The 25,884-nt window shown below is 45.6% G+C and overlaps 1 protein-coding gene across 1 annotated transcript; it reads right to left on the reverse strand.

Moving 5' to 3' along the window:
• Positions 1-1,970: 1,970 nt before the first annotated feature.
• LOC119969522 (thyrotropin-releasing hormone receptor-like) lies at positions 1,971-25,121 on the reverse strand. Its single transcript, XM_038803227.1, has 3 exons — positions 24,983-25,121; positions 23,324-24,183; positions 1,971-3,146 (listed from the first exon to the last, which is right to left on the reverse strand). The coding sequence occupies exons 2-3, from the start codon at positions 24,119-24,121 to the stop codon at positions 2,733-2,735; spliced, it is 1,212 nt and encodes a 403-aa protein (XP_038659155.1). The 5' UTR covers positions 24,122-24,183; positions 24,983-25,121; the 3' UTR covers positions 1,971-2,732.
• Positions 25,122-25,884: the final 763 nt, after the last annotated feature.

The following is a 25,884-nucleotide window of genomic DNA, read 5'->3' on the forward strand; positions in this document are numbered from 1 at the left end:
TGGTCCTGCCGCTGACAACAGGGTTTCCCATTGTATGCAACCCCCCAACATCGGGATTCGCTGTCGATGGGACCGCTGAATCCGTCCAGTAGGAATAGCCAGAAAATTCCTGCTATTGGATATGTTTAACGCAAAAGTCAATGGATTTCTAGATACTGATGACATCAGGGATATGGGATAGTGTAGGAAGATAGCATTGAGGATCATCCATGAGGGGCATGGTAGCACAGTGGTTAGCACAGTTGCTTCACAGCTCCAGGGTCCCAGGTTCGATTTCCGGCTTGGGTCTCTGTCTGTGCAGAGTCTGCATGTTCTCCCTGTGTCTGCGGGGTTTCTTCCGTGTGCTCCGGTTTCCTCCCACAGTTCAAAGATATGCAGGTTAGGTGGATTGGCCATGCTGAATTGCGTTCAGTTTAGGTGGAGTTACTGGGTTACAGGGAAAGGGTGGAGGTGTCGGCTTAAGTGGGGTGCTCTTTCCAAGAGCCGATGCAGACGCGATAGGCCGAGTGGCCTCCTTCTGCACTGTAAATTCTATGATTTAATTCAATGCAGCGCAAACAACAATTAAAAAGATACTCAACTGAAAGCTAATAGGTGAGGAACTAAGGAGTGTAGTGGCAATGGACTTTAAGAAAGTACATTATATAAGGCCATAAGATATAGGAGCAGTAACTGGCCATTCAGCCCATGGAATCTGCTCCGCCATTCGATCATGGCTGATATGTTCCTCATCCCCATTCTTCTGCCTTCTCCCCACAACCCCAACCCCTTTATTAATCAAGAAATCTCCTTATTAATCATGAACATCAGATTTGTGCTTGAGGTGCTGTTACCTACAGGACTACAGACCAAGAGATGCCAGATTTTCTGATATCAATCAAAGATATGGGCATTGTATTTATCACTTTAATGGACAAATACTTAAGTGCAAGAACATTCACTGAACATTACATACAGCCTTATAACTTTACAATTCAATACATATACAACAACATATGGAATCATTTGATTTGTGCTATATATAAATAAAGGATCACAAATCTGTTACAGTGAAAATATTTGCGATTGCAATATCCATTAAATCATTATACTTTACAAAGAAACATATCTAATACTCCCAAAATATACTTAATTTCCGGTTTACACTGACAGCATGAATAATTACAGACATGACTCTGAAGCTTGTTAATTGGCATTCTAGTCTCAACCAAATTCACAAAACTACTTAAAAGCTGTAGGAATATTTTGTTGTATGCGTGTGATTCACTTGCATTTAAAACACAGTTGCATACTATGCACAGTGCTGACAAAAGAATGACAATAATTTATAACAAGTTCAATAAATTAACCTATAGTATGTTTACGTAATATTAACATTCACAGAAAGTGCATTGTGATGTTCTCTCAAAGTCTTAGTCCTAATAAATATGCAGAGCTGCAACGTATGCTTGAGGACATTTCTATATAAACAATAACAAATCACGCACATCAGCATAATTATTTTGAAAGACCCACAACAGAAAGTCATTTTGTGAATTACCAGGATTGGATTCAGAAGTCTGGGCACAATAGAAAAAGATAAATATTAAACCAATATATTTGTTCAATTTTGCATTTTTGTACTGCTGCATACTTTTATTTTTAATCTAAATAATGTAATGTTCTTGGCTTATGTTGAGCAAAAAGGGTAACAATTGAAAATTACTATGATTTATTAATCATTTAGTCACATGAACAAATGGCACTTTATTTTCTTCATGATTGTCATAAAGCTACCATAAATAAGGATCTAAAAAATGCTGTAAATGTTGCAGAAGTTATCTATTTATTTCACATCACCTAACTTGACATTACCAAGGGCAGCACGGTGGCCTAGTGGTTAGCACAACCGCCTCACGGCGCTGAGGTCCCAGGTTCGATCCAGGCTCTGGGTCACTGTCCGTGTGGAGTTTGCACATTCTCCCCGTGTCTGCGTGGGTTTCGCCCCCACAACCCAAAAATGTGCAGAGTAGGTGGATTGGCCACGCTAAATTGCCCCTTCATTGGAAAAAATAATTGGGTAATCTAAATTTTTTTTTAAAACTTGACATTACCCGATTCTAACATTTCTGCTGCCACTCAGGGAAGAAACATAGCAATATAATTATTGTGGTGTTATATTTTTTCCTGTTGGAGCAGTTGCTGCTCCCCTTAACAAATATTTAAAGTGGCAAAGCTTCAGGAGATTTCTGGAACTTTTCTTGAATTCATCCAATGACATGGTAATTCAACATGCTCTGTGAATAAGAAGCTGAATCTTTACACCAGAATGGCTAACATGACAGACGTGTTTCAGAGATTTGACTACTAACAGACTGTGTGAGGGTAAAGAGTGGTGGAAATGTAATTGATAGCTCAAGTGTAAACTCAAGTAATAAATCAAGTTTACTATTTTGCTACAAATTATCTTTTGCACTCATTCAGCTAATTGCTTTTAATATGACAGCTTTAATTTCCAGACATGAAATCAAAGTTTTTAACTTATAATTTAAAGCATGAGAAATTGAGTGACATAACTGTCCCATAAAACCTTCAAATATTTTATTTTAAAACTGTCAAGGAATTAACATTTCATTTGAGAGTATTTTATCACGCGTAAGCAATGGACATTAATAGATCATTTTTAAACCAAATGATTGCCAAATAGGTATTTAACTTTCTCTTACAAGTTTTATAAGATGATCATTACCGCTTCAGGCAACACTGAATGTGTTAGTATCACAACAGGTATTATCAAAATTTAACTTCTTGTTAGAAATTGGGTAGCCATTAATATCCTCTTGCTCTGTTAGATCATGATCAGGACTTTCATGTGACATATCTTTCATTACACTGTAGTAAACAGGCACATTATAGGCAGATGGTTTCTCTGCCCGTGTCTGTTTGCATTTGCAAAGTTTTTTGAAGGCAGCACGAAATTTCTGAGACATTAGGTTGTAAATGACAGGGTTGACGGCGCTATTCAAGTAAATGCTCATCCTGCAGAACAATAGAAACCAGGTGTTCAAGTAGGGCGTGTTCATGAAAGAGTTGACGACCACCAAGGTTCTGTAGGGCATCCAGAGCAGGGCAAAAAGGATGACCACCACTGCCAACATTTTAGTGACCTGGAGAACAATGCATAACAAACAGAATTAATGGATTCATTTTTAATTCTTCAACCTGTAAACTAATGTCCCTGAGGATTCTCTGATAAATCATCATCCCGAAAGAGACAGCTTCCTGCGGACAATAAACCTTTATTGATGAGAGAGGCACTTTTCCTCCATTCCAAGAAAAGAGGGAAACATAACTGGGGACTTACATACACACCAAACAATCCAAACCATGTTTATTCCAATCATTTGCATTCCTAATATGCATGCAGAACAAGAGAAATAATGACAGAATTTTAATTTGTTTAGGAAACTTTCAGGATGTTTCAAAGTGTTTCACTGTCACTGTTATTTTGTAGGTAAACGTGACATCAATTTGTGCAGAGATGACCCCACAGGTTGTAATGAGGCGAGTGACCAGTTAATGTTTTTGTCGTATTGGTTGATGGCAGAGTTTTGACCAGTGCACTGGGGATAACTCCTCTCTTTTATACAAAAATAGTACGATGATAATTTCTATGCCCAACCAACAGGCTAACAGAGCCTTAATTTATTGTCTGATATGGACGATAGTACCTCTAATAATGCAGTGGTTCCTCAGTGTGAATTTGGTTCTGTGCTCAGTTTATGGCGTGGGAATTCAATCCACAATCTTTTGACCCCTAGGCAATAACACTTTCAGTGAGCAAATCTGGCACTGAGGATCATAGACAGTCTGCTCGGGACCATATCCTGAATATCGTTAAATCATTTGGGAATGTGTGTGTAGCAGACGAGAGAAAAGACAACTGAGTCAGGATTATACTAAAACCATGTACAAGTCAGAAACATTGGCTATCCATGGTAACACACGGAAACATTGTTTCTTAATTGTTATTTACCATAGGGAAAATAAACAGATATTAATGTCTGGAATTAAGAGAGTAAAGTACAAATATCCGACGTTGAGTCAGTTATACTGCTGTAAGTTAAATGAAGCAGGAAATTATTTAGAAAGAAAATGTTTCCAAATCGCAAAACTATAAAATTAATGACTGGATAAAAACAAACAAATAGATCTATCTGAAACATCAATACCAGGAATGGTAATATTGCTCCATAAACAACAATCAAAGAAAGATAGAAAGAATTTGCTTTTATACAAAAATCTTTGACAACCTGAGAATGTCTCAAGGTGCATTACACTTTTGGTCTCGCCACTGTTGTAATTATAGGAATTGTGGCCGCCAATTTGCATACAGCAAGATTCAAAGCAAAGATACTATGACTAGATAATTAAATTTAGCAATATTGATTGAAGGATAAATTTTGGCCATGCCACTGAAAAGGAATCCTAAGCTTTTCTTCAAAATAATGCCACTGAATATTTTATGTACATCTGACTGGGCAAATGGGTCCTCATTTTAACATTTCATCTAAACGACAGCAGTTCCGACAGTGCAACATTGCCACACTGGTGTGTCAGCCTACAATTTGGTGCTCATGTCTCTGGAATGGGACAAATGTGCAGGCCTGAATTTCTGTATGGGTGGGGGCTTGACACCTGACATCCAGAGAATCGGCAGTGAACATATCCCTGTCGACTCCGACAGGCCGTTGCCATTTCACGTTCAAAGGAGCACTGATTGGCAGCAAGTGGGACTTGACCCCAACTTGGAAATAAGTACCGCCTTGGAGGGCTGTCAGTCAATCAGATGGGCCGACAGCTCTCCAGCCCATTCGGACTTAGTATTGCAGCGATCAGTAGAGGCAGTGCAGCGCCATGCCCAGAACTAATTGCAGGGAGCCGGTGGGAGGTAAGTGGCAGAGGTCTGGGGAGAGGAGTGTAGGGGCTTCGCTGGAGGGTCAGTGGGAGGCTAAGTGGATAACGGGGATAGGCTGAGGGGAGGGCGGTAGGGAGGTCTGGAAATTTGAGGGCATCGCAGGAGAAGGGGGCTTCCAATGAGATGCAACTCCCTGCCCCTCCCTCTGCCCCCCCAGGCTCAAAACCCACCAGGAGAGCATAAAATCCTGGCCACAATCGTTTGACCTAGAAGAAAGAGTAATACCCCTGCGTCAAGATTGGCACTCAAAGTAACTGGAACGTCTGTATCTGTGATCTACAGCAGATTCAGTAGTTCTGCAACAAATAAATAGCATAATATGACCAATGTCCAGTTTTTTCAGCATATCAATAGGTAATCTGACGTTATGATCTTTGGATACTTCAATCATAGGCTGCAACCCAGAGTCAGTCATCAGAGCACGAAGGATTAAGTGGGAAGAATAGGACACCTGAAAAAAAATCCATATTGTGTTTTTAAAACAACCAGGTAACTTTATGGTTATGGCTAACTTGAAGAAACTAAGATGATTTACATTTCCACTGACATGACGACAATGAAGGAATGAAAAAGTTTGATTCAACAACATGGCAGCAGGTTCTTCTATTGGACTTGATAGAATTCTCCGCAATTTTCCTGTATGTTTTATCGATGAATTGATACATGATGGTGTGCACTGGGTAGAAATTTGTCTTGGGTGAATGTAATCTCACCTTCAATGGCAAAGACAATTGGCTGCCGTTTAAAATAGGTTAACAGTTTGTTAGCTCCCACTTGACACTATTGTCAAAAATGAATTACCATACTGTCTTGTTACTGCAAACTCTTGCGCTACTAATCATTTTAAATGATCTACTACATTTAACTAATTGTGGTTTTAGATTGTGCAAACTTTTTAACTTAATTAAGCCCTAAAGGAAGGAAAATCTATTAATATACAATGATTTATAAATGATTTGTTAAATGTATCTGGATATAGAGTGCTTACCAAGCAAAGTTTTATAAAGGCTGTTTAAAACATAAAGCCTTTATGGAATACTTAAAAAGACTTCAGGCATCATCATATTAACCTAACATTAATATTTATCAAGTTATATGAAAGCTTGTTTTGTGATTTCACTGAAACATTTCATCTTTGCCAAAATTAAACACATGGGCTAAATTGAATAATGCCATGCTATTGATATTGTAGCATAAAATTACAGTGTATTACATAAAAGACTTGTATAAATGGCTAATACTATTTTCCTTTTGTGCATTTATAACAGACCGTGACAAATTACTGAAAAGCTTTGTCATTCCATTCTTTAAAATATTGAGATTGTTGAGATGCTCGCTTTTTACTTGAAGTAAATATGGACCAGAGAGATTTTTGAAAATGTTTATTTTCCTTGGATACTAATGATGGTAAAAATGAAACTCATAATTTCCTCTGTATGAATGAAAACAGCCCAATTTGTAAATACTTTTTTCTGTATTTGCTCGTATCAGGCCTCATCTTAGTGAACCTATGTCACTTTATTGCCTCAATATCTTTCCTGTAGCATGGAGCCCAGAATTGCCACTGGAATCCAATTAGGCTGAAAGGTTTTATATGGATTCACTATGACACCTTACCTTTTATATTCTATACCCCTTGTCATAAAAACCCAATATTCCAATTGTTTATTTTTTCACCTTATGCACATGAGATGCTGCTTCAAGGTTTTGTGAGCCTGAATCATCCATTCTCTCTACTGTTCCACACCTTCCAGTTTTCTACTTTTCAAAGTATAATTCATTTTTTAGGCAAGTGTAGCACCTGACATTTATCGGCATTGAATTTCATCAGCTATATATTTTGCCCATTCTACCAACTTAACAATATGCCATTGTAGCTTCCTTTGGTCCTCAATATTATTTACTGTGCCTTTAATTTACAGATCATGTGCAAATGCGTATAACAATCTCTCAAGCCCTTTTATCAATGATTTGAAGAGGGCCAAACTATCAGGGAGGCTCAGTTTGAGGAAATGATATATGTGATGTAATTTCACTGGGTAGTTATTTTAATGCAGTGTAATTTAGAAACAATTTAGTGTGATCAGGGAAAAGAACTTTTGCAGGGTATTGAGTGGAAAGTAGAATGTGACCAGGAAAAAATAAACAAGTATTGAACTAAAAAATACAACATTCACAATATTTTGATGAACACAGTTAGAGACACGCAATTTAATTAGACACAAATATATTTGCATCTTAGCACATTTGTTTTTGAAATACAGGAGCAGGCAATATGAGGTTTTATTTCATTTAACATTTCTTTTTCATTTGACATTAACTTTGTATGAAGTTTTGCTTGATGAGATATTTCCTTAAATCTTAACTTTAGTCAGAAAAAGCTTTGACATATATTTCAGATACATATTTTCAATGAATAATCTTTCCCATATTTAACAGAGTGAAATCTTGGGCGGGATTCTCCGACCCCCCCGGCCGGGTCGGAGAATCGCCGGGGGCCGGCGTCAATCCCGCTCCCACCGTGTCCCGGCGATTCTCCGGCCCGCGATGGGCTGAAGTCCCGCCGCTGTCGACCCTCTCCTCTGGCGTGGATCAAACTACCTACCTTACCGGCGGGTGCAGGCGGCGCGAGCGGGCTCCGGGGTCCTGGGGGGGCGCGGGGCGAGCTGGCCCCGGGGGGTGCCCCCACAGTGGCCTGGCCCGAGATCTGGGCCCACCAATCGGCGGGCAGGCCCGTGCCGTGGGGGCACTCTTTTCCTTCCGCCTTCGCCATGATCTTCACCGTGGTGGAAATGACCCCCTCCCCTGTGCATGCGCAGGGATGACGTCAGCAGCCACTGACGCTCCGGCGCATGCGCGTACTTATGCCAGCCGGCGAAGTCCTTTCGGCCCCAGCTGGTGTAGCACCAAAGGCTGTCCACACCAGACGGCGGAGTGCCAACCACTCCGGCGCGGGCCTAGCCCCTCAAGGTGAGGGCTTGGTCCCTAAATGTGCGGAGACTTCCGTGCCTTTGGGGCGGCCCGACGCCGGAGTGGTTCACGCAACTCCATCACGCCGGGGCCCCCGCCCTGCCGGGTAGGGGAGAATCCCGGCCCTTATCTCTGAAGGTGAACCCTCCAAAGTGAATATGTAAATTACAAACAATGGAGAGTTCCCAAATTTTGGTCTTACCTCTTTAAAACTGCATTGTAATCAGCAGAGGGTTAAACATATGCAATATTTTTAACGTAATGATTTTAATATTTCTGTGCTTTCAATTGACGGCATACAGGAGACTGTATTTAATGCTGCCCACCTTGACCGGAGGTAGTTTAGGATGTAAGGGGCACACTTAATCAGGTGAGAGGGTGCAGGCTGGGGATTCCACCACTTTTTCAATTCTACCCAATTAAGTCTGGGGCTGGGAAGGCTCATGAACCAACAGTTGAACCCTTTAAATGAGCAATAAATGCCCATTTAAGGGCCTCACCCCAACATTGCTGACAATTTGTTCAGTGCCTGATCAAGTTACCTAGCACCAGGAAGGCAGGGGCCCGTTGAAAAGCAGTCCCAGCCTTTACCTCCAAAGCCTCTCCCATGATCCCCACACGACCAGCCATCCTCACTTACCTTTGGCCTGGGGTCCCTCTCTGATGCTGAGCCTTTGGAGGGTGAATTAGGAGTTGCAGGTCCTGTTCCCGGTTGCGCTGATGGTAATGGAGCGTTGCCAGTCTCTGACAGGCAGCTCTCAGATAGTTTGGGGGTGAGGGTGTGGTGTTGTAGGGGCCCTGCAGTGTGTGAGGTGCTTGCTCCCAGGTGCATAATCCCAAGTAATGCCAAGGGTGCAATTTTTCCCAAATTGCAGATTTCTGGATCGGGCTAGAAAAGCTGTGAGAAACCTATTGGCTTTACAGATGCCTTTTCTCATCTGATTAAACAGCATTCTGCAATTTCAAAGTGCTGGTGAGTATCACACAGCCAGATTGGGGGGAGGGGGGTCTAAACAGGCCAGTAAGACCGGCATTCTGGAAGGGATCCCCGATCTCAAAGTTAGATTAAAGTCTCCCCTCTCCCCAGTGATATTGGGATCACCCCAAGGAGATTGAGACCCCTCCCCCAGGAGATCGGGACTCCGCGAAAGACAAGGGGAACCTCCCCCTCACTAGCACCGCCCAGTCCTACCCCCTCCACAGTCTCCACCCCCCCCCCCACCCTAATGCATGCAAACCCCCCCCTCTCAACATCCATCTCATCCCTCCCCACACATAAGGGGAACACCCAATGGGGCATCGTAGAGAGCCCACCCCTGTTAGTGCCAACATGGCTGGTCCAGGGGCACTGCCAGGATGCCAGGTTATGTACCTCACCAGGGTCCATGGCAAATGGATCTGCCAAATCCCATCCCTAATACTGGCTACTTAATGCTGCTGAGCATTCCATAATGGAGACAACGCAGTGTTCCTGTTGGTTCTCCCTCTAGCAGGCAACACCCCTATCACAAATATTAAATTCCTCCCTGTGACATTGATTCATGTCATACCAGATATTGGTGGAAGTTATACAATGAGGTAAGGTCTCAAACAAATCTGAACTCCACACAAATTGAGGCGGATAATTGGAAAGTTAGTTGTTGAAGTGTAGATTTTGTTGGTTCCATTACTACTTCTTGTTATTGACTATAAATTTGATGTTGTTTGGTGGTGAGTAATGTGTTGTGCATAGCTTCTTCAGTTCACATTGTCATTCATTGGAATCCATCTCACTTCCTCGCAAATGCCTGAGGCAGAACCAGACTGTTGATAACTTTGGTGTCATATTCAATCCAAAAATGAGCTTCTAACTAAATGCAGCACAGAACAGGCCCTTCGGCCCACGATGTTGTACCGAACTTTTGTCCTAGGTTAATCATATAATTTTGGACACTAAGGGCAATTTAAGGACTTCCTATCCATTCCATCACACCTGATCATTTCCTCCCACCTCTATTACATCACCTGACTATTTCAGCTCAGCTGTTTCTTAAACATTCATCTATACCTTTGTTACCTCTAGATTTGACTATCCATTGCAGTTCTGGCTGGCCTCTCACATCCCATCCTTCATGAACATGAGGTAATTCAAAGTTGTGATGCCCATATCCTTAATTGCACTACATTCTGCGCACCCAAAACCCCTGTGCTCGCTGGCCTACATTGGATCCCAGTAAAGGAACGCCTTGATCTTAAAATTCTCATCCATTTCCAAATCCCCCCGTGGCCTCACCTCTCCCTATCTGTGTAATTTCCTTCAGCTCAACAAAGAATGACAGCGCAGAAAAAACAGCAAAGCATAGGCGAAAGAGCGAGACTGAGAGCAGAGCCAGGAGATAAAAGAGTGCAAGAAATAGTGTGATGAGAGTGGAGCCAGGACAATAAAAGAGCGGAGGGCAGAGCTGGGAGCATAAAATAGCACGAGAAAGAGAGAGACTGAGCGGAGCCGGGAGGATAAAATAATGTGAGAAAGAGCAAGACTGAGAGCAGAATGCTAGTTTGTAGTTTGGAGCTCCTGAGATGACATCAGGATTCAAAAGTGATACAGGCCAGCTGATTGGGTGAGTACGGTCGGGGAAGTTTTTATTACTTTTGTCGCTTATAATTTGTAAGTTTTGTGGCCTATAGTTTGTAAGGGCTGTTATATTCTGTTGTAAAAAGAACCAGAGAAGAAGGTCCGAGAGTAACTGATATTATTTGATTTTAAGTATCTTCAAAAGTTTTAATTAAAGAGCTAAATCATGGCAGCAGAGCTCAAAGCCATGGTGTGCTCATCCTGCTCTATGTGGGAAGCCGGGGACATTTCCAGTACACAGGGCGAGCATGTGTGCAGTAAGTGTCTCTAGCAGCAGCTGCCTGGGTTTTGGAGCTGGAACAATGGCTGGGGACACTGCGGAGCACCTGCGAGTTGCAGAGTATAGTGGACAGTAAATATAGAGAGGTGGTCCCTGGCGGGCTAAGACACCAAAGGCAGGAAGTCAATGCGTCACCACAAGGCAGAGCAAAACAAAACAGGCAAGCAGTGCGGGAACCTACTGTAGCTATTCTCCTGCACAACAGATATTCCACTTTGGATACCATTGGGGGGAATGGCCTCTCTGGGGAAAGCAGCTTCTGCCAAATTTGTTACACTGGATATTCACTTCCCAAACCTGGTTACCCTGCAACCATGTCTCCGGTGGCTCTGCTACACATGTGAGGCGTAAGAAGTGTGGAAATTCAATGGTTATAGAGGACTCAATTGTAAGGGAAATAGTGAAGTGTTTCTATGGCCGGATGAGACTCCAGGATGATATAATAATAATCTTTATTTTCACAAGTAGGCTTATATTAACACTGCAATGAAGTTACCGTGAAAAGCCCCTAGTCGCCACATTCCGGCGCCTGTTAGGGTACACAGAGGGATAATTCAGAATGTCCAAATTACCCAACAGCAGGTCTTTCGGGAGTTGTGGGAGGAAACCGGAGCACCCAGAGGAAACCGATGCAGACACACGGAGAACATGCAGACTCCTCACAGACAGTGACCCAAGCCAGGAATCGAACCTGGGACTCTAGCGCTGTGAAGCAACAGTGCTAACCACTATGCTACTGTGCCACTCTATGTTGCTTCCCTAGTGCTAGGGTGAAGGATGTCTCTGAGCTGTTACATTCTGGAGGGGGAGGATGAACAGTCAGTAGCCGTGGTACACATTGGAACAAATGGCATAGGTTAAAAAAAAAGGGATGAGGTTCTAAAAGCAGAGAATAGAGAATTAGGAAGTAAGTTGAAAAGTAGTACCTCAAAGGTAGGGATCTCAGGATTAATACCAGTGTTAATCAGATTAGAAGATTAGAAATAGCAGGGTGTTTTCGCGTGAATACGAAGTTGAGAGATGGTGCGAGGGGGAGGGCTTCAGATTCCTGGGACAGGTTCTGGGAGAGCTGGGACGAGTGCAAATTGAACAGGTTACACCTGGGAAGGACCAGGACTGATGTCCTAGGAGGAGTCATTGCTAGAGTGATTGGGAGGGTTCAAACTAAAATAGCAGGGGAATGGGAACCTATTCAGGAATCAGAGGACGGGAAAACATGGACAAGGTCAAAAAACAGAAAGGGGAATAAGAAAAGTGATAGGCCAGAATCAAACAAGGCCTAAGAGAAAAATGATGGGAATGGGACAAGTAATGTTCCAAAGACAAGTCTTTGGGCTTTGTGCCTTATTGCGTGGAGCATTCACAGTCATGTAGATAAATTAATCGTGCAAATAGATGTAAACGGTTATGATATAGTTGGGACTACAGAGACATGGCTGCAGGGTGACCAGGGTTGGGAAGTGATTGTGGTGAATGTAACTCTGTAATTCACGCTGTGATATATATATGAGACCGTACGATTGTAAGCGTAGTTGCGTTGCCCGACCACGAGGGGGAGTAGCTCTGGGAATGCTTAGGAGTTTGTACAGGGCTCCACCCTTGGCTCCGCCCATGGCTCCTCCCTCTGGACTGCTGTACAAATATCGATGCCCAGAGCCAGCCGACCAGTTCATCGAGAGTTCAACGTGTAACAGGCTGGCTCTGTAGTAAGTAGATTAAAACCACTGTTCATATCTCAAAGCACGTGTCTAGTGAATTGATGGTCTCATCAATTTAATCTACTTAAGAAACAGTCAGGATCAATCATGGAATCAGCCCTCAAGCCTGAGCGACTGGAACTCGACCCACAGGATGCAGAGGCGAAATAAATTTTTTCTCATTGGCTCCGGTGTTTTAAAGCCTACCTGGCGGAAGCAAGCACAGCCGAAAAAACGGAGGAGCAGAAACTGAGCCTACTGCACGCGAGGGTGAGCCACAGAATCTCTACTCAACTAAACTGTGCCGGTTCGTATACTGAAGCCCTAGCGCTACTCGACAAAATGTATGTGAGGCCTGTTAATGAAGTCTATGCACAACACGTGTTCACTACTCGCCGCCAACGGCCTACGGAATCGCTCGCAGAATTCCTGAGAGAGCTTAAAACTTTATCTAGTGACTGTAATTACCAGGCGGTTACCGCGGCAGAACATAGAGAACTTGCTGTACACAATGCTTTTGTTGCGGGCCTTAGGTCAAATTACGTGCGCCAGCGACTGCTGGAAAAGGGGGCCTTAAATCTTGAAGCGACTGTTGAACTTGCTACCACTATGGAGGTCTCCTTCCGCAGCCTCACCTCGTTCCCCGCGGACCCCGCGACCCCGTAATGGGCCCCCGACCAGCGACTCCCCCAGGCCTGCGCCGCAAGGCCACCCAGCCACAATGCTGCCCCAGCCTGCCATTTTTGCGGCCAGAATCAGCACTCGCGGCAGCACTGCCCGGCCCGCAACGCGACCTGCAGCAGATGCGGGCGAAAAGGACACTATGCCAGAGTGTGTCTGGCGAAGAAAGCCCCAGCCTCTAACCCTCCCACAGCTCAAAGCACTCGTTCCACCCCAGCCTCTAACCCTCCCACGGCTCAAAGCACTCGTTCCCTGAATTCACAGGGCCGCAGGCCCCGAAATGCTGCAGCCTGTATGCCGACTCCGTCCCACCCGACATGTGCGACTCATGGGGGCGGCCATCTTGGCAATCCTCCTCCATGCGGCCGGCCATGTGCGACTCATGGGGGCAGCCATCTTGGCAATCCTCCTCCATGCGGCCGGCCATGTGCGATTCATGGGGACGGCCATCTTGGGATCCATCCCCTTCAAACTCTGAAACTCACCTCGACGACTACGAACTCAAAGGGCAGTCATCATGGGGCCACTCCAGCACAGCTGATCGAGCCGCCGACTACCCGCAACTCAGCGCAGTCACTCTGGAGCAATCGCGCCCGAAGCATCTGCGAAACTCGATGGCGATGGTCAAAATTAACGGGTACAGCATGCCGTGCCTTTTCGACCCCGGGAGCACTGAGAGCTTCGTACACCCAGATCTGGTAAGACGCTGTTCACTCCCCGTTTTCCCCGCGCGGCAAACTATCTCCCTCGCTTCGGGCTCCCACTCTGTCCAGATCCAAGGGCGCACCGCCGCGACGCTCACAATCCAAGGCGCTAGCTATGCCAAATTCCAGCATCCTGCCCGATCTCTGCGCCCCACTCTTATTGGGCCTAGATTTTCAGTGTAACCTCAAGAGTCTCACCCTTATTTTCGGCGGGCCCCTACCCCCACTCACTATCTGCAGCCTAGCCATGCTGCGAATCTCCCCCCCTCCTCTCTTTGCCAATCTCACCCAGGACTGTAAACCCGTAGCCACTCGCAGCAGGCGGTACAGCCTACAGGATAGGGTGTTCATCAGATCAGAGGTCCGAAGGCGTCTCAGTGAGGGGATTATAGAGGCCAGCAATAGTCCCTGGAGAGCTCAGGTGGTGGTCGTCAAGACCGGGGAAAAATTCCGCATGGTCGCAGACTATAGTCAGACCATTAATAGGTTTACGCTCCTCGACGCATACCCCCTCCCCAGGATTGCAGACATGGTAAATCAGATCGCCCAGTATCGGCTCTTTTCCACGGTGGATCTGAAGTCTGCATACCACCAGCTCCCAATCTGCCCAGAGGACCGCCACTACACGGCATTCGAGGCCGATGGCCGCCTCTTCCATTTCCTCCGGGTTCCCTTCGGCGTCACTAATAAGGTTTCGGTGTTCCAACGAGCAATGGACCGAATGGTGGACCAGTACGGGCTGCGGGCCACGTTCCCGTACTTGGATAACATTACCATCTGCGGCTATGACCAGCAGGACCACGACGCCAACCTCTACCGTTTTCTCCAGACGGCTCAGAAACTAAACCTCACCTATAACAAGGAGAAATGCGTTTTCCGCACGACCTCGGCTATGTTGTGGAAAACGGAGTCCTGGGTCCCGACCCGGACCGGATGCGGCCCCTCTTAGAACTCCCTCTCCCTCATTGTCCCAAGGCCCTCAAACGGTGCTTGAGATTCTTTTCGTATTACGCCCAGTGGGTCCCTCAATATGCGGACAAAGCCCGCCCACTCTTTAAGGCCACACTATTTCCCCTGTCAGCTGAGGCACGCCAGGCCTTCAACTGCATCAAGGAGGACATCGCTAAAGCGGTCATGCGGGCGGTGGATGAATCCACCCCCTTTCAGGTTGAGACCAACGTCTCAGAGGTAGCTCTTGCAGCCACTTTAAATCAGGCAGGGAGACCAGTCGCATTCTTCTCCCGAACCCTCTCTGCTTCGGAACTTCGACACTCGGCTGTCGAAAAAGAAGCACAAGCCACTGTGGAGGCTATTCGTCACTGGAGGCGCTACCTCGCAGGTAGGAGGTTCACCCTCATCACCGACCAAAGATCGGTTGCCTTCATGTTTGACAACTCGCAAAGGGGCAAAATTAAAAACGGTAACATTCTGCGGTGGAGGATCGAGCTTTCCGCCTATAGCTACAATATTAAGTATCGACCGGAGAAGCTCAATGAGCCCCCAGATGCCCTATCCCGCGGGACGTGCGCCAGCGCGCAGAACGACCGCCTGAAAGTCATCCACAACGACCTCTATCACCCGGGGGTCACCCGGCTCGCCCACTACATCAAAGCCCGAAATCTGCCTTTCTCCACTGAGGAGGTAAAAGCTGTCACCAGAGACTGCCCAATCTGCGCGGAGTGCAAACCGCACTTCTATAGACCAGACAGGGCCCATCTGGTCAAGGCTTCTAGGCCCTTTGAACACCTCACGATCGATTTCAAAGGGCCGCTCCCCTCAACTAATAGGAATGTTTACTTCCTAAACGTCATAGATGAGTTCTCCCGCTTCCCCTTTGCTATCCCGTGCCCCGATATGACCTCACATACAGTCATTAGGGCCCTGCATAGTATCTTCACCCTGTTTAGTTTCCCCAGCTACGTACACAGCGACCGGGGTTCGTCCTTCATGAGCGACGAGCTGCGTCAGTACCTGCTCGACAAGGGCATCGCCTCGAGCAGGACTACCAGCTACAACCCCAGGGGGAACGGGCAGGTGGAGAGGGAGAATGCGACGGTCTGGAAGACCGTCCTACTGACCCTCCAGTCCAGGAATCTCCCAGTCTCCCATTGGCGGGATGTCCTCCAGGACGCGCTCCACGCTATTAGGTCACTCTTATGCACCGCGACCAACCAGACCCCTCACGAGAGGCTCTTTATCTTTTCCAGGGGCACTACCACGGGGATCTCACTCCCGGAAAGGCTGAAGATATCGGGCCCTGTACTCCTGAGGAAGCACATCAGGACGCACAAAACTGACCCCCTTGTAGAGAAGGTGCGCCTGCTTCACGCAAACCCCCAGTACGCCTTTGTAGAGTTCCCTGACGGCCGTCAGGACACCGTATCCCTCCGGGACCTAGCACCCGCTGGATCCAGCATCCCCACTATCACTGCAGAGGCACCCCTCACTCTACACCCCACCCAGCTGCCCCCTCGCACTCCTGAGCCCACTAGCTCGCTACATTTGTTTTGCGCACCCGCACCGGCTAACCCCCAGCGTCCCTAGTCCCCAGTCGAACCAGACGGGTATGGAGCTGGGACAGAATCACCCCCGGAGTCCGCCATCGTACCCCAACCCACAACACCCATCCAGCCACCACAAGAGGCTGCAACCCCGGTGCTCCGCTGATCGCAGGCGGACGACTCGACCACCAGACAGACTCAATTTATGAACCACCACCCCCGCCGGACTTGATTTTTTTGTAGGGGGTGAATGTGGTGAATGTAACTCTGTATTCACACTGTGATATATATATGAGACCGTACAATTGTAAGCGCAGTTGCGTTGCCCGACCACTAGGGGGAGTAGCTCTGGGAATGCTTAGGAGTTTGTACAGGGCTCCACCCTTGGCTCCGCCCATGGCTCCTCCCCCTGGACTGCTGTATAAATATCGATACCCAGAGCCAGCCGACCAGTTCATCGAGAGTTCAACGTGTAACAGGCTAGCTCTGTAGTAAGTAGATTAAAACCACTGTTCATATCTCAAAGCACGTGTCTAGTGAATTGATGGTCTCATCAGTGATCATCCAGGGTATTCGGTATTTCGGAAGGACAGACAAAAAGGGAAAAGTGGTGCAGTTGCATTGCTGGTTAAAGAGGAAATTAACACAATAGTGAAGAAAGACATTAGCTCCGATGATGTGAAATCTGTATGGGTAGAGCTGAGAAACACGATGGGGAAGAAAATATTAGTGGGGGTTGTATATAGACCCCAAAACTGTAATGGTGATGTTGGGAATGGCAGTAAACAAGAAATTAGAGATGCATGCGATAATGGAACATCTGTAATTATGGGCATCTTTAATCTGCATATTGATTAGGCAAATCAAATTAGTAACAATACCATAGGGGGAGGAATTCCTGGACTGCATAAGGGTTGGTTTTACGGACCAATCAGTTAAGTAACCAGCTGGAGAACAGGACATCCTCGACTGGGTATTATGGAATGAGAACAGAATCATTGGCAATTTAGTTGTGCGAGGCCCCTTGGGGATGAGTGACCATAATTCTTCATCAATATGGAGAGTGATGTAGTTGATTCTGAGACTGAGGTCCTGAATCTAAATAAAGGAAACTACAATGGCATGAGGCGCGGGTTTGCTGTGATGGATTGGGGAATGTTACTTAATGGGATGACGGTGGCTGGGAATGGCAAATATTCAAAGAGCTCATGGTTGTTCATTCCTACCTGGTGCAAAAATAAAACAGGAAAGGTGGCAAAACCATATTCACAAGGGAAATATGGATTATATAAGATCCAAAGAAGAGGAAATCAAATTGGCCATAAAAAAGGCAGACCTGAGAACTGGGAGCAGTTTAAAATTCAGCAAAGGAGGACAAAGGGGTTGATTAAGAAGGGGAAAATAGAGTATGAGAGTAACCTTGTGGGGAACATCAAAATTGACTGTAAAAGCTTCTATAGGTATATGAAGAGAAAAGGACTGGCTACCACAGAAAGCAGTTGGGGCCAAAACATTACATGTTTTCAAGAAGGAGATAGATATAGTGCTTGGGGCTAAAGGAATCAAAGGATAAGGGTGGAAAATAGGAATAGGTTACTGAGTTGGATGAAGAATCATAATTATTACAAATGGCGGAGCAGGCTTGAAGGGCTGAATGGCCTACTCCTGCTCCCATTTTCTATGTTTCTATTTTAACTCTTTCTCCAACTTATCTGAGTTCGTCTCATTCTGATTTCTTAAACATCCCCGATTTAATTGCTCTATACTTAGTTGCCATGACTTCAGTTATTAAAGCTCTAAGCCAGGGGTCAGCAATCTTTTTCACCTAAAGATCCTTTCTAACAATTTGTGTAAAATAAATCTATTCGGAGGCACAAGGTGAGAATTTGGCATCGGTAAAGCAAATACATGGCAGATTGCCAAGTGTCCCTATAGAATATATGTTTTATCAATGTCAGCAGTTAAAATAGATCTAATTTTGAATTATAATTTTTTTTGGCATTGCGTGCATCTTTAACATTTTTTTTTCTGTATTTCCAATACATGCATGTTTAGTATGTATGCATCAATTTGCATATTAATTAATGGAAAAAAACAGCATATTTCCACTTTGAATTTTAAAAGTCAGAAATCCTATGATAAATTCTATGAAAATGTACTTATTAAACTGAAAAAATGCAGTGTAGATCTTGGGCGCAATTCTCCCAACGGGAGACTAAGTGCCGACGCCGGAGTGAAAACCGGAGTTTTTCACTCCGGCGTCGGAGGCCACTCCTCGCCCCCTATTCTCCCACCCCCAGGGGGCAAGGAGCGGCACCACGTCAATTTTGCGCGCCGGGCCTTGGCGCCCGCGTCAAAGCGGTGCCGCGTTAATGACGCGGCCGGCGGTGCTTAAATGACGTCACCCGCGCATGCGCGGTTGCCGTCCTCCCCACGGGCGCCCCACAAGACATGGAGGATTTATCTTGCGGGGCGGCGGAGGAAAAAGAGTGCGTTCTTTAGAGATGCCGGCCCACCGATTGGTGGGCACCGATCGTGGGCCAGACCCTCCTGAGCACCCCCCTGGTGCTCGATCCTCCCTCCCCCCCCCCCCCCCCCCCACAGGCTGCACATGCAGCGTTCGCGCGCTGTTCACGCCGGCAGCGACCAGGTGTGGTTGACGCTGGCATGAATCGGTCGGATTGGGAAGGCCGCTCGGCCCATCCCGGCCAGAGAATCGCCGCTCGACCGTTAGAAACGGCGAGCGGCGATTCTCCGAGCAGCCTGTCGTAAAACTCGGCACGCCATTTTAGGGGGGTAGGAGAATCCCGTGCGGGTCCCAGGGCGGCGTGGGGGTCGGAGAATCGCGCCCCTTGTAGCAAATAGATTTTTTTAACAATAATTTTATCAGCAAATTCGTCTTCAAAACAAATCTGAACTTAAAATGCATAGAATGAGGACAATGTTTTCAACAATTGAATCTCCTGATAAAAAAGATTCCAATGGCACATTCATAGAATAGAATTTACAGTGCAGAAGGAGGCCATTCAGCCCATCGAGTCTGCACCGGCTCTTGGAAAGAGCACCCCACCCAAGGTCAACACCTCCACCCTATCCCCATAACCCAGTAACCCCACCCAACACTAAGGGCAATTTATCATGGCCAATCCACCTAGCCTGCACATCTTTGGACTGTGGGAGGAAACCAGAGCACCCGGAGGAAACCCACGCACACACGGGGAGGATGTACAGACTCCGCACAGACAGTGACCCAAGCCAGAATCGAACCTGGGATCCTGGAGCTGTGGAGCCATTGTGCTATCCTCAATGTTACCATGCTTCCCTATGTGTGGGGGTTGGTTAAGTTCCAATTAATGTGCTTAGAGAGGGCTAAACCTGTTCCTCAAACAAAAGGCATTGGACAGGATTCTCCGTTGCCCAACATCGATATCGTAATCGGTTATTGGGCGGAGAATCCACTCCGATGCCCAAATCAGGGCCCCTCAGCCATGCTCCACCCCCTCCAAAATGGCGTCATCGTGTTGCACAACGCACGCCTTTGCAACAACGTTGCCGCTTCATCGGCAGGCCTTCCTGCGTTGCTCTGTAGGTATACCACTTGAATGGAGCACATGGATGTCATTTGTTGACATAATCATTTGAAATTATCAAGTGCAGCAGAATGATTCGTCTTTTGTATTCACAATAAAAGTGTGTCTCTCACTTTATGTTTTGCCTTTTTTTTTGGCTTTTCTCATGATAATTCAAACTAACTGGATAATGTTGGGAGCCCATGTGGGCTGATACAGAGCTATTGGGGGGTGGGGGGGGGGGCTTCAGGCACCACAGGTTGCCAATCTCTGTCCTAAGTTCTCAAAATACCTCTCTAAACCTTTGCACCGTCAGATCAAAAAGAGTCAGCATGGATTTGTGGAGGGTCGATTATGTCTGACTCATTCAAATTTTGAGGATGCCATGAACTTGGTGAATGGGGAGAGTCCATTGATGTTGTATAGGAGATAGGGTGGAAGTGAGGGCTTAAGTGGATCGGTGCAGACTCGATGGGCCGAATGGCCTCCTTCTGCACTGTATGTTCTATGTATATGTTATTATATTGAATATTATTATTATATTGTATATATTAATTTCCATTTGGTAGATAAAAGTTGGCAATTTATTAAGAGACAGGTGACAAAAGCAGGGGAAAAAGGCAACATTATTTGAGGGTTGGGATGTGACAAGCAGTGTTCCCCATGGATCTGTACTGGGCTCTCAGCTTTCCACCAAATACAGCAATGTCTCGGATGAAGAAATAGAGAGTTGTATCTCCAAGTTTGCATTTGACAATAAATTAAGAAAACAGTAAAGGTGGTAGAGGAGTTTTGGACAGACACGAGTGAGTGCGCAAATCTGTGGTCAATGAAATTCAGTGAAATAATCCATTTTGGATCTGTGGAAGAAATATTGAAATATATCCCTAATGCCAAGAATCTAAGAGCTGTGGAGAAGCAAAGGGATTTCAATGTTCAAATATACAAATCTCTAAAAGCTAGTGCACACTTACAAAACCGATGGATTAAGCTAATTGAACGTTGTTGTTTTTTCAGGGAGATGTGGGGGGGAAGGGAGACATGCAAAAACCAACATGGTTTATCTATCAGAAAATATAACTCACCATTCAGAGGATGTGGCAGACTCGGGCAGCAGGGTAGCATGGTGGTTAGCATAAATGCTTCACAGCTCCAGGGTCCCAGGTTCGATTCCCGGCTGGGTCACTGTCTGTGTGGAGTCTGCACGTCCTCCCCCTGTGTGCGTGGGTTTCCTCCGGGTGCTCCGGTTTCCTCCCACAGTCCAAAGATGTGCGGGTTAGGTGGATTGGCCATGCTAAATTGCCCGTAGTGTCCTAATAAAAGTAAGGTACGGGGTGGTTGTTGGGTTACGGGTGTAGGGTGGATACGTGGGTTTGAGTAGGGCGATCATGGCTCGGCACAACATTGAGGGCCGAAGGGCCTGTTCTGTGCTGTACTGTTCTATGAACTGTTCTATTCTATGAACTTAAATTCCAATTTTAAATCAAAATCTAGTTAATAACAGGTGAAGAAAACTTGAAATACTGAATCAAAAATAATGGGAAAATATTTTCTTGTTCCTTGCTTTTCTTTCTGGGTCACCAGTCCATGGGTAGTGCGTGACCTTCAATATCTTGGCCAAGTAATCATTGTTCATGTGTGAACATTGACATTCTTTGCTTGCAGAGGGCATCACACTCTTATCTGATACTCATATGTGACTCCCAACAATAGTCACCAGACGCCAATCAGGAGGAGGGCACAACGACTTCTAGGCTCACTCACCAGTGGATGTTAAGGCCAACTATAAACTTGCTTTACTGCCTGAAATAGAATAACTTAGCACAGATCTCAGATCAAATGTGAAATCTTCCTGATCTTTATGGCTCAGCTACCCAATAAATGCTATAGACAACCAAGAATACCTGGTATTTCTAAGGATAAATTGAATTTTCAGGTGGCATTAAAGACATAAATAAAACAAAAGACCAAATGAATTACTGTAAGTGAAACTGCATTGAAAAATGTCCGGCTTTTATAGCAATGAAACCAAGTTGCGTGCATGGTAATTTACCAAGTAATGTTGAAGCATTCTGTGTCCAATATAAATCTTACAGTATGTCCCTAAATATTTATCATTTGCTGATGTTCTTGTGACAACTTTCTATTTCCTATTATTTGCTCCAGGAATCCTGTTACTTGGATACTACAACATAGTACATGCTTTTTGTTACTGTAAAATGTTTGGTTGCATAGAAATGGGTAGTATAATACTGAGTGAGCGGTATCAAAATGCAGGAGGAGTACATCATTTCAACTCAATATTTCGAGAGGCTTCATATCACCACCTGCTGTAACCTTCAGGAATTCTGTTCTCTGGCATTTTAAATTACAAAACATAAACTTGCATTGTGTAGAAACAAGGTACTTGTTTATTTAATGCTATTCAAGAGGGGTGTGCCTTTGTGATCTTGAGCACTGTGTACTTTCAAATGTGGAACAATAATAATAATATTCTAATAATAATAAGCATTATTGTCACAAGTGGGTTTACATTAACACTGCAATGAAGTTACTGTGAAAAGCCCCTAGTCACCACATTCCGGCGCCTGTTCGGGTACACAGAGGGATAATTCAGAATGTCCAAATTACCTAACAGCACGTCTATTTTGGGACTTGTGGGAGGAAACCGGAGCACCAGGAGGAAACCCACGCAGAAACTGGAAGAACGTGCAGACTTCACACAGACAGTGACCCAAGCCGGGAATCAAACCTAGGACTCTGGAGCTGTGCAACAATAGTGCTACCCACTGGGCTACGGTGCTGCCACAATATTGCAAAAATGAATGTTTGATCGAAAAAGAATTGCACAAGAGTCGGCAAAAAAATAAATCAAATGGTGACTACCATGTTGAACTATTAATTTTAGCATTAATGCAATTTTATTGCAGGAAACAATCCTGCCTTGCTGTCGAAAATAAAAACAGACGTGTGCTGGAAATTAGGTCTGCTCCTCGAACTGAAACGCTAACTCTTATTCCTCTCTGCACAGATGCAGACCGATCTACTGAGAATTCGCAGCATCTTTACTTCAGATTTCCAGTATTTTGCTTCTGCCCTGATTTCCGGGACTGCTCTAGTTGGTTTATCAAGGTGTGCAGCTAGCTCCCCGCAAGGTGCGGAAGTGCTGTTTATTCAAACACACCCCTGTCACCCAGTGAGAAGCACCAGAATTGTCAAAGGCTGTACCTTTCCCAGATCTCTGGGCAAGATGAACATGCATAATGTATGGAGTCTGGCACCGAGCAATGAAAGACGATGAAAGAAGCGGGTCCAGTGACGGAAGATGGCAATTCATGGACGGTTTTTACCTGCTTTCGTGAGGACTGCGCGCCTTTGTTGCGGCGACAGGGCATCTTGGAGGCGCTGGCACGCCCCTTGTGAATGGAGTTGTTGGCCATGTCCTGCGGTGTGCTGGGAATCGGATTCAGGAACAGTATCCGAGCAATGAGCCCATACAGAACTGTGGCCAAGAATAAAGGGATCACGTAGAATATAGTGAAGTCCAGGAAGTAGATGGGCAAGTAATGGTTCCTGGACACTTTGTAGTCACAAACTACCTGAATGCCATTGGCGTGTTGGATCTGCTTGATGTCCAGCAAAAAGAACCACATGACGCAGTACACAGAGGTGAAGGCCCAGACAAAGGCGATGATTTTCTTGGCTCTGGACACGGTGCAGATGAACTGAGCTTTGATGGGGTGGCAAATGGCGATGTAGCGCTCGATGGTAAAGGCGGTGATGGAGCAGGAGGACGCGTTGATGCCCAGGTATTGAAGGTAAGTGATGAAAAGGCAGCCCACGTACCCATAGACCCATGAGGCGACCACGCTCTCTGTGATGTTGGGCAGGCCAGCCGCCAGGAGGACGATCAGGTCGGCAATAGCCAGGCTCACCAGGTAGCAGTTGGTGGGCGTCCTCATGTGTCTGGTCTTCAGCACCACCAGCACGACCATGACGTTTCCAGCTATCCCCACCCCACAGATCAACAGCACCAAGAGGATAGTCACTACCTGATACTCCAGAGGATTCTGAGGCATCCTCCTCACCTCCTCAGTACTGTTCAGCGAATTGTTGAATAACTCAACCACACTTGTTATGTTCTCCATGTTCACCGCCTTGCTCTTGCCTGCCGTTCCTTAGGTTTGGGGTTTCATTGCGCCACTGATCCCTACGTTTAAAATAAAAATAAACAGCAACAGCCCAACTTAACGGAGAACGTTAGACAATTTCAAACAACTTTTCAGCAGAATAGGAAAGATAAAAGCCTGAGCTGAAAGTTTCTTTTTTTAATCTCTCCCTAACGGAGGTTGACGAACTGGCTTATTTGTGACTGACGCTTCCCTTTTGCACTGGTTTATTCGCCGCAATGTTCCCAAACAAGTGACCCCTGAGACCATTTGGAAGGACAGCGTGTTGGAACTAAGAGGCTGGATTACAATGTTGGGGCTCCTCATTGCGGAAATGTCGACTGACATCCCGACACTTTTGAACTTATGTAATGTTTTAAATGATACTTGAAAATTGGGCATCTGATGTGCTAAGTGTCATTTTACCAAGATGGACATTTTAAATTTAATTAACCCGTTCACCAATTCCTAACCCAGTTCCACTTGAGAATGAGACACCGTCGGTTCAAGTTACCCTCTTACAAGCCATTTGCTCAAATCTTTCCTATTTTCAAAATAGGGAGCACTGCTGTATACATCTTCCTGCTTTTAATCTAGACCCCCCCCCCCCCCCCCCCCATGGGGATAAAATAAGTCGAGAAATGTTGTTCAATTCTGATTATTTCCCCAGTTTGAAATTTCCCCGTGTGTGAAGACCAGCGCATTGCACACTACTGGTGGACTAATGATCAGTAACCTGTCAAAGGATTTACTAAGTTGTACCTTAAACTATTTTAAATGTCTTGTTAACCGTGAAAGGAAACAGGCAAAATAGTGATTTCCACTGAAAGTGTCACTTACTTCGCGAGGAGCCAATATTCATCCGCTGTCTGGACTCAGTTACCTTGCTAGCCAAGAGTGGTTTGCGATGGCCGGGTTGAACTAAAGTGACAAGAGGCTGTCATCCCTCCTTAGCTACCGTCTGAATGCCGTCTGGAGAGTGCCGAGCTGCCCAAAGAGCAACTGCAATGACTGAGGAGCGGAGGCGATTGCAACTTCCAGGTCCTAAAGCCTCCCGAAATCACAAATCCCCACAAGACATCATTGCAATAGGCAAAAACCTCCCTTGCCACGAAGGAGGCCGACTGAGCTTTGCCCATTGGATTCCGCGAAGGATTGAACACATTTTAAGTTTGTTAGAGCTCAGTTGGAAATTGTTGATCATGTCCATAGTTCTTTTTATTACATGGGAATACAAGAATACAATAAAAGCTAAAGCTAAAAGATCTAAGCAGCTGAGCACTTGAGGTACTGAGGGAGGCAGTTTCAAATTGGCCCAGACCTTCTGGATCGCCACAGATCTGACGTACCAACAACTCCCCGCCCCCCCCCCCCCCCCCACCCCGCGCCCCTCTTCACCCCTCAAGAAGCGCTTCAAGACAGTGAACAAGACGTTCAGACAGAACTGTCTTTGTGAGAGTTGCCAGGGAAGTTTGACCTTCCCCTACTCTCTGGGACCATCCAACACGGATTTCGATTCAGTGTTAAAAAATGGTGAAAAAAATTAAGATAAATAAATGAAATCGGGATAAAATAAAAAGGTGGAAATGCAAATTAGCATACCAGTGTGAAAAGCAAATGTTTACCTTTGTGACTAGGAGAGAGCAATGGGGTAATGAAGAGGCAACTTCAAAGTGGAGAAATAAGGGAATTGGCACTTCTATGCTAAAAAACCAGGTCCACAGGATGGGTAACATCAAAGA

This window comes from Scyliorhinus canicula, chromosome 7 (genome assembly GCF_902713615.1).
Source record: "Scyliorhinus canicula chromosome 7, sScyCan1.1, whole genome shotgun sequence".
NCBI lineage: Eukaryota > Metazoa > Chordata > Chondrichthyes > Carcharhiniformes > Scyliorhinidae > Scyliorhinus > Scyliorhinus canicula.